This window comes from Opisthocomus hoazin, chromosome 1, assembly GCF_030867145.1.
Source record: "Opisthocomus hoazin isolate bOpiHoa1 chromosome 1, bOpiHoa1.hap1, whole genome shotgun sequence".
NCBI classification, from domain to species: domain Eukaryota; kingdom Metazoa; phylum Chordata; class Aves; order Opisthocomiformes; family Opisthocomidae; genus Opisthocomus; species Opisthocomus hoazin.
Genome location: NC_134414.1, coordinates 92,613,655 through 92,632,273, shown reverse-complemented (window position 1 = coordinate 92,632,273; position 18,619 = coordinate 92,613,655). Strand labels below are relative to the sequence as shown.

Sequence of the window (18,619 nt, the reverse complement as noted above, 5' to 3'; positions counted from 1 at the left end):
AGTGTGGTCAGCAGGTCGAGGGAGGTTCTCCTCCCCCTCTACTCTGCCCTGCTGAGGCCTCATCTGGAGTGCTGTGTCCAGTTCTGGGCTCCCCAGTTCAAGAAAGATGAGAAGCTACTGGAGAGAGTCCAGCGGAGGGCTACGAGGATGATGAGGGGACTGAAGCATCTCTCCTATGAGGAGAGGCTGAGGGAGCTGGGCTTGTTCAGCCTGAAGAAGAGAAGGCAGAGAGGGGACCTTATAAATGCCTATCTTAAGGGTGGGTGTCAGGAGGATGGGGCCAGACTCTTTTCAGTAGTGCCCAGTGACAGGACAAGGGGCAATGGGCACAAACTGAAATAGAGGAAGTTCCATCTGAACATGAAGAAGAACTTCTTCCCTCTGAGGGTGACGGAGCACTGGAACAGGCTGCCCAGGGAGGCTGTGGATTCTCCTTCTCTGGAGATATTCAAGACCTACCTGGACAAGGTCCTGTGCAGCCTGCTGTAGGTGACCCTGCTTTGGCAGGGGGGCTGGACTAGATCATCCCCAGAGGTCGCTTCCAACCCCTACCATTCTGTGATTCTGGTTTACAAGTCCAATTCGGCAACCTTTTGCAATTACCTATCGGAATTACCTGTTAAACACTTCTCCTGTCCAAGTACTTGAAGGCTATAATCTTGAAACATACAATCATTATTACTACTACTACTACTATTATTCATGGTTTTGCCACACATTCTAGGCAGCTGCTGCACTGCAGTCTTCTCGGCCGTCTTAAGTTCCTGTCAACTCCATGACTTAACTTCAGAATAATATGCCAGCTCAGAAAATAAAATACATATGTACAAATAGTTAAGGCATACACAGAGGGAAAACTGCAGAAATATGTTTATTAGTTCTTTTAGCAACAAATAAGCAACATTTCAGCATTTCTGGTAATCCTTAGATCAGAGTGCTCAAGAGAGGGCATGGACTTCTTTCACTGTTTTTTCTTGTTCAGCAGAATGCCTTAGTTGCTCATGTATATTTAGTCATCCTAACTCATTTTTTCCTCCAAGGCGAGGAAATTTCCTAGGCAGAACCGATACAGGTGCAGGTTACATGACTGTCAAGAAGAAAAATCAGATTTCCTGATTCTTAGGTAACATGTTAGCCCGAAAATGGCCTTTGTGAATTCATACAACAGTAGCATTGCTCAAAAGCAGGCTGTGTGGTGCTACAGAGGTGGAGTGAACTGGAGCAACTTGCGAAGAACAAGAGCTTCCCATGTTCGTTCTCTAGTCTGCTTTCAAGCTGCTTCTGGCAGAGCTTCTTCATTGTTTTTTTAATTTTTTTTTTTTCATTTGCAGTCCAATTGAATTTACATGCAGGCAATTCACATACGTGTGTTTGTGTATATTGCACTGTTTTTACCAGTATTTTGCTGATAAAATGTAGGCAAGGTTACGGACACAATTTTAAAAGCGGTAGTGAAATTGCCTGGGAAATGCATCTTTCATGAGCAATCCCACATATCTTCCATGTCTAGTTTTAAGAGGGCAACAGCTAGATTTTATGTACTGCTTAAAAACAGATGTCTGACAGAATTGCTGTCACCACTATTTTGAAGTCACGCAAAATGTTCTAAACTATGTAACTTCAGTTCTCTATTTGTAACAAAAATAATGAATTACATGATTGCCAAAAGAGGGTTCAGACTCTCATGCACTGCCAAACCTTTGGTGTAAAATCTCTCTTGAGCAATGTGGCCATTGGTTGGAATTAAGCCAAGCCATCCTTTAAATCCCTTTTCTTCTCAAATTGATTAAAACTGTAACTGAATCCTTTAATACCAGTACATGTCAAATGGAGCTTCAGCACCATGCCACCAAAAATAAGCTATTCTGGCTTCACGGATCCCACTCTGAGCCTGTTCAAGTGTCACTAGCTCTAGGGAACTCATGCCATTGGGTCTAGAAAGGCTATTTTGATTTGAATTCTGCCCAATTCAGCTATGGCACGAGAACCGCAAGACTGAGGTTTGCTGGAGTTGTCACTGAAGGTTCTCACAAAAGTTCTCAACAACAATGATGACAAAGTCTAAAGCTTTGCCAATACATGAAGAAGGCAAAAGCTTTATAGCTTTCACACTACCTTCATTTCTTCTTATTCTTCATCACTTCTCTGGGACCAACACAGTGGTACATAATTTCCAAACAGGTACAAGCGTTAAGACAGGTTGAGTTAATTTAGCCTTTCACTACTTAGAAAATGCATGGAACATATATTTAACAGAGCTCATTGCAGGATTAAACAATGACAGCTTTGAAACAACAAACGTGATCAATATAATATAGGCTATGGCAAAATGCCATGTTCCATAAAGCACGACAAGTAGAAAACTGAAGGACATTAGGGAACTCTGCTCAGACTGTGATTTACAAGTATGTCTGGGTAATTACTGGAATATTAAAACACAAATTGGCTGATACACAGCTCTGTTCAACCCACTCCCCTCCAACCCCATTTCACAAAAACAAGAAACAAAAAGCTCTTAAAAACAAGAAACAAAAAACTCTTAAATACCCCTAAAGCTACAGAAGCTGGCAAGCAGGTAGCGTTCTCCTCTGGCAACAGGCAAAGAATTTAAAGCATGACACAGGCAGAGGTTTCCTGAGGTGCTTGACCACATTTCAGCTTTTAAGAAGACTAGCAGGACTTCAGATACTAAAGGTGTGGGCCCTCGGGACACTGACAATTACAAAGATTTGGAACAGAGAGAGGGGAAGAGCAAATACCTTCTTCCTGTCTCACTACCTAAAACGCAATAGCAAGCTCCTCTTCAGCTACGCAACAATCCAGTCCTTGCATAGGTAATCCTTGGCTGCTTCCATACAAAATGAATTGTTAAAATTACATTGCCATTGTTAAAAACCTATACTGTACTTCAAAAAATATGTGCTTTCCCTGACTTTCTTCCCACTGAGCTGTTCTAAAAGAATCTCCTGTCATGGCTGTTTCTCCTCCTTCTGACTGCCACAGTTCCAGGGAGCACTATCCACAACTCTCCCCTCTTCTGCAACCTCTTCCCTATTGCTCAGCAGCCTCCTAAAATCATGCTGCTTTAATTATCATCTCTGTGTGGATGAGTCACAGATCTCTCATCCCTTCTGTTCACATTCGCGGTTCAGAATCTCCTTCTGGGTATTTGCCACCAGCCCTAACGCAGTATGCTGAAAAGCTGAAATCACGTTTCTTCCCAAACCCTCCCCACTCCCCACTTCTTTCCACATCTCTGTCAACAACTGCACCACCTTATGTCCCACAAGCTCACAACCTGCGTGCCATTTTCAACTCCTCTTCACCTCCCACACAAATCCTGTCGATTTTCTTCCCACTGCCGCTCAGAAATATTTGCTTTCTTTCCCACTTCTGCTACAATTATTCAGTCCCTGCAGCTTCTTGCCACTGGGTCTACGGCATCCTCACTCTTATATTCCCTGCCCCTCCACACTGAAGCCAGAGCTCATCTGTATCTGCAGCAACTTACTATGTCCTCCCCCATTGGAAACATGCGCAAGAACTGACAGAGAGGGGAGAAAATAAAATTGTGAGCACACACTATTTAAGATACTAATGGAAGAAGAAAAAAAATCTCTATTGTGAAAAATATAATGCAAGTTATTAAATAAATACTACCTAAAAGGACATTTCCTATGCAATCTACACAAACGCTTCTAAAACTCTAGAGCCTTTCCCTGAATATTTAATGAACCTGTACTTCTCTAAGTTCATAACCCTTGTGTACAAGCTAATAGCAATCACCCATCTTACCGAGTACAAAGAATTGCTTTAATTTTATTTAAACAATCTGCGTGGAGTGGCACCTATCACCATAGTAACAGAACACTTCATGTAGAAATTTAACACAACTTACATAAATCACCCATAGATTAAGCAACTGCTGGGAAAAATTGCTCACTGGATTAAGAGAGATGCAATGTGTACACGAAGCTCTTTTCCTCTATCTTTCTGAAGTCATTTTGCATTTCCAATTATTTCTACCCTCCCTTCTGTAAAAGACATCATCTTACTTTCCTTTGGGATCTGGTCACATATTAGTTCTTAAATTGCATACAGAGAGTAACACTTCTTCCCGCTACGCCGTTTCTAAAATAAGCTGGTGTACCACTAGGTCTGAAACCATAGCAAGTAATTCAGCACCAACTAAAATCACATTGATACTTGCTCACATATCCTGCTAGAATCTAAGTGCTTACGTCGTCTAAACCAAATTTCTGCTGTTCAGGTGGTTTCTCTACGCAACAACGCTCTCAGCAGGTAAAAATCACATCCATTGAAACTATCAACAGATGAGAGGTTAGAAATCAGGCAAAAATGTTCCATCCAAAGGATAAAAAACAAAGCCAAATGAGTCTGTTTTTCACACCTCCAATTCAGAAAAATGAGCACCATGCATTCAAAACCAAATCTTTTACTTCTCCCATGCAAAACAGAGATTGTAGCACAATGTGTTGTGCAGTTCCTAGGTTTTCAATGTCACTTCCAAAGACCATTTAGAGGTAAATAACTTCTGATTTTTCACTTCTGCTTTTCATCTAGTACAGTCATGAAAAAGAATTCTGGTTTATAAAAAACAATTGCAGAAAAATATTTCATGTTTCATATAGTGCCTAGGTGGTTATTCTACCAACAGAGGAAATAAAACTAATCAAACTTGCGGAAAAGTAATGATATTCAGTCAGACGGCACTTCAGGCTCAGCTGTGACTTGAATGTTTCATATTGGATCATCTGAAATTCTTGATGTATTTTTAATGGATTTAAGCAAATAAACACAGACATAACCCACATTATATACCTGAAATAAAGATTTCCCCTACACTTCTTCATGCTCAAGGCTTCTACTACCTACCTAGCAACACACAGTTTTTGTAATTCACTTTGTAATTCCATTGAATGTGGAAAGAGGGACAGGTCACTTGGGAAGAGTACAGGAATGTGGTCAGAGCATGCAGGGATGCAACGAGGAAGGCCAAGGCCCACCTGGAATTGAAGCTGGCAAGGGATGTCAAAAACAACAAGAAGGGCTTCTTCAACTACATCAGCAGCAAAAGGAACGCTAGGGACAATGTGGGGCCGCTGTAGAATCAGGCGGGTGTCCTGGTGACGGAGGATGCGGAGAAGGCAGAGTTACTGAATACCTTCTTTGCTTCAGTCTTCAGTGCCAAGGCAGGCCCTCAGGAATCCCAGGCCCTGGAGGTCATAGAGGAAGCCTGCAGAGAGGATGACTTTCCCTTGGTCGAGGAGGACTGTGTGAGGGATCGCTTAAGCGATCTGGACGTCCACAAATCCATGGGCCCCGATGGAATGCACCCACGAGTGCTGAGGGAGCTGGCGGATGTCATTGCTGAGCCACTCTCCATCATATTTGTGAGGTCCTGGAGGACAGGAGAGGTGCCCGAGGACTGGAGAAAGGCCAATGTCACTCCAGTCTTCAAAAAGGGCAAGAAGGAGGACCCAGGGAACTACAGGCCGGTCAGCCTCACCTCCATCCCGGGAAAGGTGATGGAGCAGCTCATTCTAGAGGTCATCATCAAGCAAGTGGAGGAAAAGAAGGTTATCAGGAGTAGCCAGCATGGATTCACCAAGGGGAAATCATGCTTGACCAATCTGATAGCCTTCTACGATGGCATGACTGGCTGGGTAGATGAGGGGAGAGCCGTGGATGTTGTCTACCTAGACTTTAGCAAGGCTTTCGACACTGTCTCCCATAACATCCTCCTAGGGAAGCTGAGGAAGTGTGGGCTGGACGAGTGGTCGGTGAGGTGGATTGAGAACTGGCTGAATGGCAGAACTCAGAGGGTTGTCATCAGCGGTGCTGAGTCTAGTTGGAGACCAGCAACAAGTGGTGTCCCCCAGGGGTCAATACTTGGCCCAGTCTTGTTCAACTTCTTCAGCAATGACCTGGATGAAGAGGTAGAATGTACCCTCGGCAAGTTTGCTGATGACACAAAACTGGGAGGAGTGGTGGATACACTAGCAGGCTGTGCTGCCATTCAGCGAGACCTGGACAGGCTGGAGAGCTGAGCACAGTGGAACCTGATGAGGTTCAACAAGGGCAAGTGCAGGGTCCTGCATCTGGGGAGGAACAACCCCATGCACCAGTACAGGCTTGGGGCAGACTTGCTGGAGAGCAGCTCTGTGGAGAGGGACCTGCGTGTCCTGGTGGATGACAAGTTGACCATGAGCCAGCAGCGTGCCTTGGCAGCCAAGAAGGCCAACAGTATTCTGGGGTGCATGAAGAAGAGTGTGGTCAGCAGGTCGAGGGAGGTTCTCCTTCCCCTCTAATCTGCCCTGCTGAGGCCCCATCTGGAGTGCTGTGTCCAGTTCTGGGCTCCCCAGTTCAAGAAAGATGAGGAACTACTGGAGACAGTCCAGCAGAGGGCTATGAGGATGATGAGGGGACGGGAGCATTTTTCCTATGAGGAAAGGCTGAGGGAGATGGGCTTGTTGAGCCTGAAGAAGAGAAGGCTGAGAGGGGACCTTAGAAATGCTTATAAATATCTGAAGGGTGGGTGTCAGGAGGATGGGGCCAGACTCTTTGCAGTGGTGCCCAGTGACAGGACAAGGGGCAACGGGTACAAACCAAAGCATAGGAAGTGCCATCTGAAAATCAGGAAGAACTTTTTCACTTTGAGGGTGACGGAGCACTGGAACAGGCTGCCCAGGGAGGCTGTGGATTCTCCTTCTCTGGAGATATTCAGGACCTGCCTGGACAAGGTCCTGTGCAACCTGCTCTAGGTTACCCTGCTTTGGCAGGAGGGTTGGATGAGGTGACTCATAGAGGTCCCTTCCAAACCCTTACATTCTGTGAAATCTTGCTTCGTTGTGGCTGGTTACAAAGACTGTAGTGTCTCTGGAAAGTGAAATCAGTTTCCAAAGCAAAAGAAATGCAGAGTGTCCGTCCTCACTTCTACTGATACGACCAACATAATCTAATCCATCACCATTACTGATTAAATTTAGCATTTTTAAAGGACCACACAGCGAGCACGGCATATCCTGTCTGCCTCTGTTCAAACAGAAACTGTGATGTCACTCAACATGCACTGCTGACGCAGTGCCCACAACAACCAGTCGAAGAAAAAAGGTTTTATTTAAAGGAAACACGAGACACTAAGGCCCATTTTTCCCCTCTGTCTACACTTAATCTCAGTTTCCACCAACTTTCTGTTATTTTCTGCAAGCGCTTCCACGAGTGCATCAATTAACTCAACAGTCCCTGACTCTTTCACCATTGCCTTGACCCACTCAGGCTCCTTTTCTTGGAAAAATTTAACAGCTGCATTGATTTACCAGCATACGCTCAATCAGAAAGACTACTCTTTTTTCCACAAATTGTTCTCCTTTGTGTTTCATTTTTCACCATGTTCAGAGGCTGTCAATTATTAATCTGGAACTAAAACAAGCAACAAAAAACAACAAACAAGCCAACATCAACCCATTTTTGCTTTCTAGTCACTAAGCTTCTTATGTACTCGGCAATCTTTTTGGCTTTTTTCCTTCTTCTTCTTCCATCCACAAGGGAAAGAAACTACTTTCTTTAAGAATGGAAAAGACAACACAGCTAACAAATTCACAGGACTTTACAGGTTGGGTTTTTATTAAAGCATGCAATGACTTCATAAACTACTTTGAAAATGTCACATCACAGCCTACACAAGTTTAGGAAAAAAACAACACATCTCTTTACGGCATATATCTCAATGACAACTAATTAGACATCAAATTATTTCTAGTAGTTGTTCATATCCCTACAGACTATCATTGACGTTTTAATCTTTGCGCTATTCCATGCCTAATCCCCTTTCAAAAAGGACTTCAACACTTCAAACAAAAGACAACAATATATCTATAAGTAAGCCATTTCAAGGGAAAAAAAGTATAATAAAATAGCAGAAATAAACTACCAGAATCAGAAAAAGGCATCAATGTTAAGCACCTTATACAATGTTAAGCACTTTATACATTACACTAAACTACATATGAAATTTTCCACAAAGTGTGCTATAGAGAAATAAGCTATTCTACTACGAAAACCAGAAAAACATTGCTGAAGAGCATAAATTGAAACTACTTTGACACAGCTTCTTGTAAACAAGAAACAGTTTCATATCTCAAATAATCCTTTAAATTCTATTTTACCTTATACATTATACATTGGCTTCTAAATGTGAAGAAAACAACTGCACAGGATAATACATATCCTGAAACACCACTACTTCAGAGCATGGCTCTAAACCTTATGCAACAGAAAGTCTTGCGTAAGAGCAGCACTTGAAGGATAAAAGCTGAATCTACATTTCTGTCAGTGTTACTTGCAATGATGTATAACACTCATATGAATACCATTTGGATTCCACGTACTATAGGCAGACATTCCCTAGGTATTGTTTTCAAGGCGGGGTTTTTCTGTTGTTTTAAACTTGTCACCACACCTATTTAGCTACCCACTTGTACACTTACCCCCCTACTTGTACACTTCTCAGAAATGGGGCGTTTTGTATGAACAGTGTACTATGCATATATATATTTTAAATTCCAACAACATGTCCTCCTCACCATACAGTACTTTTTTTAATAAAAGGGGGGAGGGGAGGGGGTTATTACCATGGTAGGCTAACAGAGATTCTCCTGCTTCGATAGCAAAGTTGGGGTGGAAAGTATAATGTTGAAAATTTAAATTAAAAACTTTAAAATTTAATACATAACTGTTTCCATCAAACACATGTTGCTTTGAAAATCCCAACAATCTGGAAGCGCAAAGCAGCTTTAATGAAGAACCAACCAAACATTCACACCACTAAACTATTAAAGCCAGTTTATTAGCTAAAGATACCTGAGGTAACCAGCTACTTGGTATGACCTAAAATTCAAAATTTTTAGGCTATATTTAGCAAGTCCTTAAAGTCCTTAATAACTAGGACTTAAAAACACAAGTGAGGAATTGTGATAGAAAATATTACATGTGAGATACTTTGTAACCATAGTACTAAGGATATTAATTAGTCTTATCTATTCACGTATTTGATATTGTCCTAAAAAAAAGAACAGAACCATTTTATATCATTTCATTTGGATCCTGAGTTGGGGCGGGGGGCTAAAAGTAAATTCCCTTTTTATCCTTTAAATTGGAAAACAAGCCTGCATTGAGTTTCTTAGTGAGACGTAATATTTGAAACGTTCATCACAGCCATTTCATTGTAAAAAATGCAGTATCATACAAAACCAGTGCACTGCTCAAGAAATAATTTGTGATCCTTTTCAAAAACTTCTATCTAAAAGATAGCAGTGGCTAGAAGCCTAACAAAGATTACCCCTCCCAGCATGGGAAGCAAGTCCTTCAGGGCACGCCGTATATGGACTCTGACTTTGTGAAATCTCAAACACTTTTAAATGGGGGGTAAGCTCCAAATCACTCAGCTGAGGCAATGTACAGGGCACTTCTACGTGTGCTCGAAATTAGGGCTTTTAGCTCAAAATCCCAGGTGCCTGTATGTCCAGACAGAGTATTTGTGGATGGTTGTCTCGGTCTTTCCTAGCTATCTTCCACCCTGACCGTCACCTCCCATATTGCATCACCCAAGTTCTCAACCCATATCATCCAAAATCCGAGTTCACTTCCAAATGTTGCTGTGAGACAGATGACATCAGCAATATGTTCTGTGACAACAGTGCAAGCCAGATCCATGTCAGCCAAGTGACAGTTCTCCATCTCCACCCATTACACATAATTGCTTCCACTGCATAGTGACTTTTCAAAAAGGTGTTTAGGCAGAGAAGTAATTGCAGTGAAGCTTTTACAAAGGAGTATTTACAGGCCTACAGCTATGCTTCTGCTGGAGCATCTTGCTAAATAAATCCCACAAGACATTAAAGCTGCAAGATAAACATCAGTGGTTTTAAAACTAAATAAACACAGCAAATCATTGTGAAAGCTGATTAAGGAAAGTAAAAACCATGTGAGGAGTGCTACTAAAGATCGCTACTAAACAGCAATTATAAGAACTATGGTGTTCAGCAGTAAAATTTTCTTTAAAATCTAGTATCTTACAAGGTCAATATAAAATTAGACTTTTCAGATATTTCCAAGATTTCCAGGGGTTTAATTCTAAAGACGAAAGCTTCTTTAGTGAAACCTCAATGGGTTCCTGAGGAATAAGAGCATTGACAATGATAATGAAAGCTACCTACAGATTGCCTAAGAAAGCAATAAGTCTTCTTTTCCTTACAGTTATCATTGTAGCTACTGCCACCTTTCCAAAACAAGCAAGCACACTTAAAACGACCAGTGCCTGGCACCCTCTGAAGCCGAACACGCCATCTAAGTAAATAGCAAGACTTCCATGAACGCCATAAAGACAAGGAGACACTCGTGTTCTTTCTTATATGCTTTTCGGACTGGAACAATTCTGCAAACACAAATCTAAATTCATAAATGAACCAAAGGGGAAAAAAGCACAAATCAAAACTATCTCCCTACCTACACAACCCCCTCAACCTATACACCCATTTCCCATTAACACCTATATTGTACTATCAAGAATGAACAAGCCTTTTTTACTCATCGTAGTGTAAACAGACAGTACAGATAATGCTTAGCCCCATATTCCTGTGGGGAGGAAGGTAAGTGTACGAGAGAAAGGCAGAGAGTACACGGGAATGGTAGCAAAAATCACGATAGACTCATGGATTTGTTTGTTATTTAAATCTTCCACACACACCTCCCCTCCCAATGTTCCGCTGCAAGGGAAGAGTTGATTATAAAAATGAAACAAGAATGCAAGCCCTGAATTAAATAATACCATCCTCCTTACTGATGGCTTAAGACTGAAAACCTGCAGGAAGTGCCTATGAAACAATATCCTAAAGTCCTAAGGGGGAGAAAAAAAATCCCTAAGCCAAAATAAAACAGCTGCATAGATTAGTGTGAATGCAAAGCAGGTTACAATAATAACTTGCAGTGTTCTCAGGGGCCTGCTTCCGCCAACAAATATCCACTGTGAGCTGGCCTGTTAGTTGGATCCTGGGCAATGTGCAACACACATCAAAAATGAAATGGTTAAAACAAAATATGTGCCATTCTGCATTTTCTAACAAACCTTCAAGCTTTATAAAAATCTGTTGTTAGCTACTGTTACAAGAACAATTGTAACACTGCCTTCCATAGGTCTTTCACAAACAAACAAAAAACATTTTTAATTCAATTGTAAATTATTGTAAGTTAGTGAAGTACTATGAAGTACTTTGCATACAAAACAGATTCTGAAGATAGAAAAAAACCTGATGAGCTGATACTGAAACACTCATTTTACAGCCTCAAGAAAGCACAGTGAGGACTTTCAGTGTGTTCAGTGATCATATAAAAGAAAATCTCAGTGAAGACATTTTGAAATGCTATGTTGGAATGCAGTTGTTTTAAGTAGAGATCAAATCACATGTGTTCGGGACTAGTAATGGAATTTTTTGTTATCATTCTTCTGACTACAGCCCAATTCAGTTTCAGAGCCTGCTTAAGTTTGGGCACTTAAATGCTCCTTTTGTCTTCAAAGTATTGATTCATGTACTGAACTGTTTTCTTATTGGGGAATTATGTCAGTTTTGGTGAAGATAAAACTGCTGTTTTCCAACCGTGTTAAATAGTAACATTTGCTCTCATTCACGCTGAAATATATACATAGAGAAATATTTACCTACACCATAGCAAATTCTCAGTATCATGGACAGGGATGAATCTGTAAGAAAATGAACTGATATTGAGCTAATTCCTGGGAAATACTGCAGCAGTTGATATTCTATCCACTTTCTCACTAATAGTGGACACATGAAAATGAATCAGGAGCCTTTCCCCCTCAATTCAAGAACTAGACAGTGATGCACAGCTACTTCTGTGGAAAATGAGCAGTTGGACCAAGGGGAAGGGATGTCCTCTGCGCCTCCCTGGTACTGACCCCTTCTCACAGCTCAACAAGGGCACAGCAAGCCACAAGACAACAGATGAAAAAAAAAACGTGTTGTGCAAAAGGCAGCCAAGAAAATGAAGGCCTGGGCTCTTCTTCCACAGCCACCACTGCTGGCACCTCTGTCCCAGTCTGAAGCAATGTCGTAGCTGAAACCAGGACAGGCAGGGTGACAGCAAGAAGCCCGGTGGAGAGTGTGGGGCTGCTGAAGGACACGACCGGCGGGACACCCCTTGGCCCTTGGGCCCGGGAAGCAAACAGGCACCTTTGCTGTGTGGCCTGTGGGGAGGGAACAGACCATGCTTCATTACCACATCCAAAACCCCACACATAACTGAGGGAAAATGATTAATAATAATAATACAGAAAAGTGAGAAACTTTCATTTCCCAAGCTTGAACACACAGGACTAGCAATATTGTTCTTCTCCAACTCAGGTGGGAAGCAAACCCAACTAATTCTCAGTGTTGCACACATTTATGAAAGGGCCAGAGAAAACTGCATTCCTTGTTTAAAAGGGAGAGTACCACCATACCAGGTCATGCCAAGAGGTCACAGAAGTTGAGCTTCACTCGATTTGGAGCGATGCTTCTGTAAACCAGAAGTGCTCAGTGCTCCTACTTAGCCCAATCTCTCCCTTTTTCTCTACTCCACGCTCTCAAGTGCAAACAGCCTTGAACTTCTGCTTGGCAGCAGTGGTACCTTCCCTCTCCTGTTGGTGAGCCACCAGGAGAGGCAACCTTCGCTGGATCGTTTTCCCCCTGCATGATGGGCACTGCTGCACCACCACATGGTCAACTGATGGTATAAGATGGTACCAAGGCCCTTCACAGTAGTCAGCAGCAGACCGGACTCAGAAATGCATGCATCAGGGTAGATGATAATGCTCAACTGAATAGAACTACTTTAACTTCCTAGGTTATTTCTACAGAATTTGGCATCATTTGTTCAAACTTGCAGCAAAAGAGACTTTTCAGTTTCAGCAGAACACGCAAAGATAGGGACAGACCTAAATCGCGTACACGGGAGAAACAGAATGGTGGGGAAGGTTCTCTAGATTGCAATCCCAAATGAAGCCCGTTAAGAAAGTGCTTCTCACTGCCTACTTCTGGATTTCTTGAAGGTTCGATGTACAAAAATGTATCCAAAATTTTCTAGCCAATGGGGACGTGTCATCATAAAGGACACCTAGATGATATGAATTGTATGAAAGAGCAGATGTCTGAAGTCCAATACATACAGACCTTTTGAACCAGACAGTTAATTAAAAATTAAAGACAAAATATGAGAAATTAAATATGCAAATAATCAAGTAGATTTCACAAATCTATAGTGATGATACTAGACTAGAGAACCCAAGATGAATCTTACTACTGAGATATGCAGAGGTATATACACAGCACAACCCAAACTAGTATTATAAAACCAGGAAGCAGAATTTTTATAAAGCATTTACTAAGTATGAGTATTTCCTTATTTTTGTTAGGCAATGATACAGACAGAGCAATACAAAATTGTGTGAAGAAGGTAAAGGCCATTTACAGCTTAGGAAAAAAAAAAGTTGCTAAGCAGACGGTCTCATACCTGTTGTACTATTGTTGTTAGTTCCAGACAGAGCTGTATGACATTATTTCTTGTTACTGAGTAATCTGTAACAGCAGCAAAAGGTGATCTAAAAAAAAAAGAAGAAAAAAATGTTGAATAGCACTAGTATATATCCACTTGCTTCACCGGTGCACAATGCACTTCATACACATTGTTTCTAGAGATATTAAAATCACGCAGAATACCCAAAATGTACTACTAAAATTGTCAAATACAGGATATATGTCCACGGAAATTATTCATCTCTCCTTGGTTTTGCAGTTTTCAAGGTTGTCTAAGAAATTCCATCTATAAAAGCATTATTTTTCACAGCCTTCCAGTTTACTTCTGGGCTGTCTTTACTCCCCCAGAAAAAGCCCACCTTGCCTTCTGCACTTGTTTGGGAATACTCTCATAAAGGCAACCGGAGGCACTGCTTCCACCTGTGATATGAATGGCATCCAGATGTGAATCAGATCATAAAAGCATTTGGCTGATTCACTGGGATTCTTGGGACTTGATCTACTATCTGGTAAAAGTACTGAAGAGTCTCAGAAGAAGTAAAAATCTTTTTATCCAAAGGGGAGAATAGCATTTAAAGCCCGAGATGCATCAACACTCAGAAGCAGCTGCAAAGGCTAAACTGGAGGCACAACCTAACATCCCCCCCAGACTGGGCTACAATCAGAAGCACTCAGTGAAATGAAAAGTGTAATCCAGCATTTAGAGACGTCAACTACATGTATCCTATACCTTAAAACTTCAGGTTAGAATGTTTAATATGCTTGTCTACCTAGAAGTTTGCTTGCTCTCTAGAGACACTGCTAAAACGTATTTGGCTAGTGAGGTCGGCAGTCATCTGATTTCTGTAGTACAAATCTGTGTTACACTATAAACACAACTCGGCCTATTTTCCATATTCAGGAAGCAGCCAAACACTAGACAGGACTAGTATTTTCTTCAAGAGTCGTCAAGATACTGACTGCATCAATGTTGCAAATGAGGATTTTTATGGGCATTATTAGCATCGCAATGATGGCATTTCTCCCTAATATACCTGCTTCAAACACATAAAACAAAGTGGTAAAGAATCACAAGGATTCTAATATCTGAATAAACTAACAATGGATCACGCAGTGTGCCAAGATCACTAAACCATACTTTAAGTATGGTTGCCTATAAATTAAGCTAGGTGGCTAGTCCCTTCCTCAGCTGCTGCTTTTTATCACTTCCTAGAGCATAGATATTTTTATATACCTTTAAGAGTTTTACAGTGCTGGCTGGTATTATGCTTTGTCATTTAAGCCTGAAGACAAGTACGAAGAACTCTGCTATAAGCACGTCCAAATGATAACTACAAATATAATTCTACTGGTTCTTAGAAGGTTTCTAAATTTCTTTTCCACATGTAGAACTACAAAATTTTAGTGCAAGCAGATTTGGAACTGTTCACTAATAAACCCATGCGAACTCCCTTATCACCACCTGCTTCTCCTAATGCCCTCTTTATTCTCCAAGGCTCCCAAATCCAGCCCTGATGGTTCCTGACATAGAATGAACTTTGAGGTGCATACTCAAGTCTAGCAGCTTTAATTTGATGTAATATGTCATGCAACAACATATACTTTCCAACCGTATTGTCTAGGAGAAAAGCAGTACGTTCTTTTTAAAATAAAAGTACAGAAATAGGAAGCCAGGCACAGTTTAAGAGACAGAAAAGCAACAAAAGGGTAAGCACTTAGTGGACAGCATGTGGGTAAGTTCTAAAAGGTGCCTTAAAAAAAGCTATATGATATAGATGTATAATCTCAGAGTCCAAGTTTTATGCAGTATATGGCAACTGTACAATAGGCACACACTACAACAGGCCTACCCACAGACACACACACAGACAATTACTGAATTTCAGGAGACATGTGAGCATATTAAAGGATAAAAAGTAACTGAACCACTTATTTATGAACCATAATTGTGTTTTAAAAAAATGTATTAACAAAGATGTGCAAAAACACTGATATCTTTCCTTTCAAAACTGTAATTGCTGAGATTCTGAAATCTACCCGAAACTTTGATTTAAAAAGGTCATGTTCATTTATGAACTCACTTTTATTGAAGATGAATGGAATCAAGTCAACAAATTGCATTATTTTACTTTAAGTATGGATGTTAATATAATTTGATCCTCAAGTTACACAACTGGAATCTATTTGACATTTCAAAGCCTTCAGCATTTCTCTAAACAAAACTGCATGGTAGGCTTTTGCTTCTAATACTGCATTATCGTCCCTCATACTTTTACAATTTCATTTGGTTTCATGGTTCATAAGGAAAGTAATGACATTTTTACCATTCTTGCTCTTAGTGAAGATTGTTAGAAATGCCCCATATAAACTTTGTTGACATTAAAGAACACGCAAAGGGACTGACACATTACTCATTTTTGTTACGCTGAAGTTTACACAGTGAAGATTTACGGAAAAAAGCATGTGAAGCAGGCAGCAAGGGTGCCAACAGGAAGATGACGACTACTAAAAATCAATAACTAATATGTAATATTTTGAAAAGTGCTTCACAACTTGGAAAGATAAGGAGGCAAGTCCGTGTTATACAGACTTTGCTCCTGCAGAAAATGTAGGGGGTCTTCAAGCCGTCTCCTCTGTAGGTCTCTGTAGCTTATAAACCAATGCCCTCACACCAGTTTCTGCCGCTGCCTCTCTGGAGTACTGCTGCAAATTGGACCAGGAAAATTGCAGTCCCCCTTCCTCCCCCTCTCTAGTTCAGACCACTTCCCTGGAGCCAATCTGCACGCACAACTGTGCGGCCACCACTACATAAGCAGCTGGGGAAATGGTAAGCACCTCTTTAAATATCTACTACCAAAGGAAATGTAATTTGTTATTACATCCCGAGCCTCAATTTCAACAGTGAAAGTCCAGCAAGACTTAGTGTAACAACATGCAAGAAGTTTCAACCAAAATATCAACAGAAACTTCATTGTAGAATCACTGATTGGAGTTCATAAAAGACACAGTGGGAAACACCAATCTGACAAAAAAACTCTTCATTGATAATATATCCACTGATCGTAATTTTAATAGAGCACATCATTATTGACTGTGAACAGATGAAACAATACGTATAAATGCAGATAAAGCCTGAATAAACTATAACTTTTCAATTGGCTGTTAAAACACTTTCATTCTCAAGGCATCAGAAACACACCAAGTAAAAGGAATTCCTTGTTTAATTAGACCATTGTTAAAAATTACTTCCTTGGCTTGGCTGAGCCATTTCTATCAGCTTCCAATTTCTGCTCTTTTGTTTCAAAGCAACATCTTTTGCAGTCCCGTGGACCTTTAAGTCCTCTAACTCCTATGGCTCCATTGAAGAAAAGTCCCTGAGAACAACTGCAATTTTCAACACATATATGCTGTCCAATTTGGTGCTCTTTAAGTTGAACAAGAACTAAAGAACTGCCTTGGACTGGGGCCATATGTTGCCCCACTTCCTGCTGTGACATTCACCTCAGCGTCCCATTGTCCCACCTCTCTCTCAGTCATTTCCAGGACCTTTTCCAACATACATTTCCCTATTCACGGAACCTTTCTTACTCAGTTTCTCCTGTAATTTATTTGTTCTTCCTTCAAAACCTCCCTGTGATTCTCTTCCTTGGCAACACCCACATGAAAACACCATTGTAGCTACCTGGTGGACCCATCTGACCACATACTCTTTCCATTAATTTCCTTTTCCAGACCTCTGCTGGCTTCCCCTTTCCATTCTTTGGCCACCCCTTCTACACCTGGTACCTTCAGAAAAGGACATTTATGCAATCACTTCAATGCTTCTGCACACACGTGCAGGGTGGTTTTGCCCTTGTTCTCACCTTTTCTCCTGCCTTCTCCTTTCCAAAACTCGAAGCCATTAGCCATTTTCCAACCACTTTCACAAATGGGTGGGTAATAGGTTTCAAGGACAATTAAGTTCATACATGTTTTGTGATCATGCATGCAGTGGGAAAACTGGGAGCCTCTTAATCTTCCCACTGTGTGAACACACATCATGAGCCTGCACCTTATTAGACACCACAGATTCCAGTGACATGAAGAGCTTCTAAATACCTCATTCACAGGGAAAAAAACTTTACAGTTGATGTTTACTCTTTTTTTTAAACATTAAAGTCAATCAACTTCAAGACCCTAATCTATAGGAAATAAGATTTCCCTAATGCCAGGCATGACAGAGCTACTCGTTCTTTTGACTTTTTATAAACTGGTGTTTGAGACAAATAATAAAACAACTCTGAAACATGAATTTTTTTATAAATGTGTAATGCAGGCTGTAACACACATGCATGTATGTATGCACTTCTATGAATTGAGACCTAATTAAAATCTTCAGCAGTATCAGCATTTATCAGAAAAAAAAAAAGTATTATCTAAAATTAATTAATTAAGCCACCCTGAAGGATTGGTAGAACAACCAGCTACATCAATATAGCACAGCTAATTCCCTCATAGAATTAAGAAATAATACAATTCAATAGCTATCAATAGCCACAATCACTGACTGCACATGAAGAAAAATCCTTCCCAAGCAATTACAAAAAAGATGTGTATTGTGAAGGAGATGCATACCCTTGGTATTTGTACACTATCAACATTTTTGGTCTCATATGCTTTAGCCTCCTCATCTGTCTTCTTCATACATTTGGTTAGGGGAAAATGATACATAGAAATAACTATTTCATTTTAAAAACCTGCCATTTGGACAAATACAGACCGCTGTTAGTCAAAGTATAGCTTCAAAACAAAAGTTAATCATATTTCAGCCCTAGTTGTAGTACTGAGCTATTTTACAACAATAGACATTGTGAGGGGTTTAAAACCAACATCATACTTATTTCAGCATCCTAACAAGGGAAAACATCCTCAGAGCAGTTTGATTAAACATAATAGTCCAAAAATCTTTTAAAGAGAAAGGTAACCAAATCAGTAATATAATTCAGTCTTCAAAGGCAACACATTAAGCT

The 18,619-nt window shown here is 40.7% G+C and overlaps 1 protein-coding gene across 6 annotated transcripts in view; it reads right to left on the bottom strand.

The window, feature by feature from the left end:
- CNKSR2 (connector enhancer of kinase suppressor of Ras 2) overlaps nucleotides 1-18,619 on the bottom strand; it is a 232,638-nt gene that overhangs the window by 156,798 nt on the left and 57,221 nt on the right. For all 6 annotated transcript variants that reach the window (XM_075429438.1, XM_075429455.1, XM_075429429.1 and 3 more), the window contains exon 4: nucleotides 13,588-13,675. In XM_075429438.1, the coding sequence (XP_075285553.1) occupies nucleotides 13,588-13,675 (88 nt within the window). The remainder of the gene's footprint in view (nucleotides 1-13,587; nucleotides 13,676-18,619) is intronic.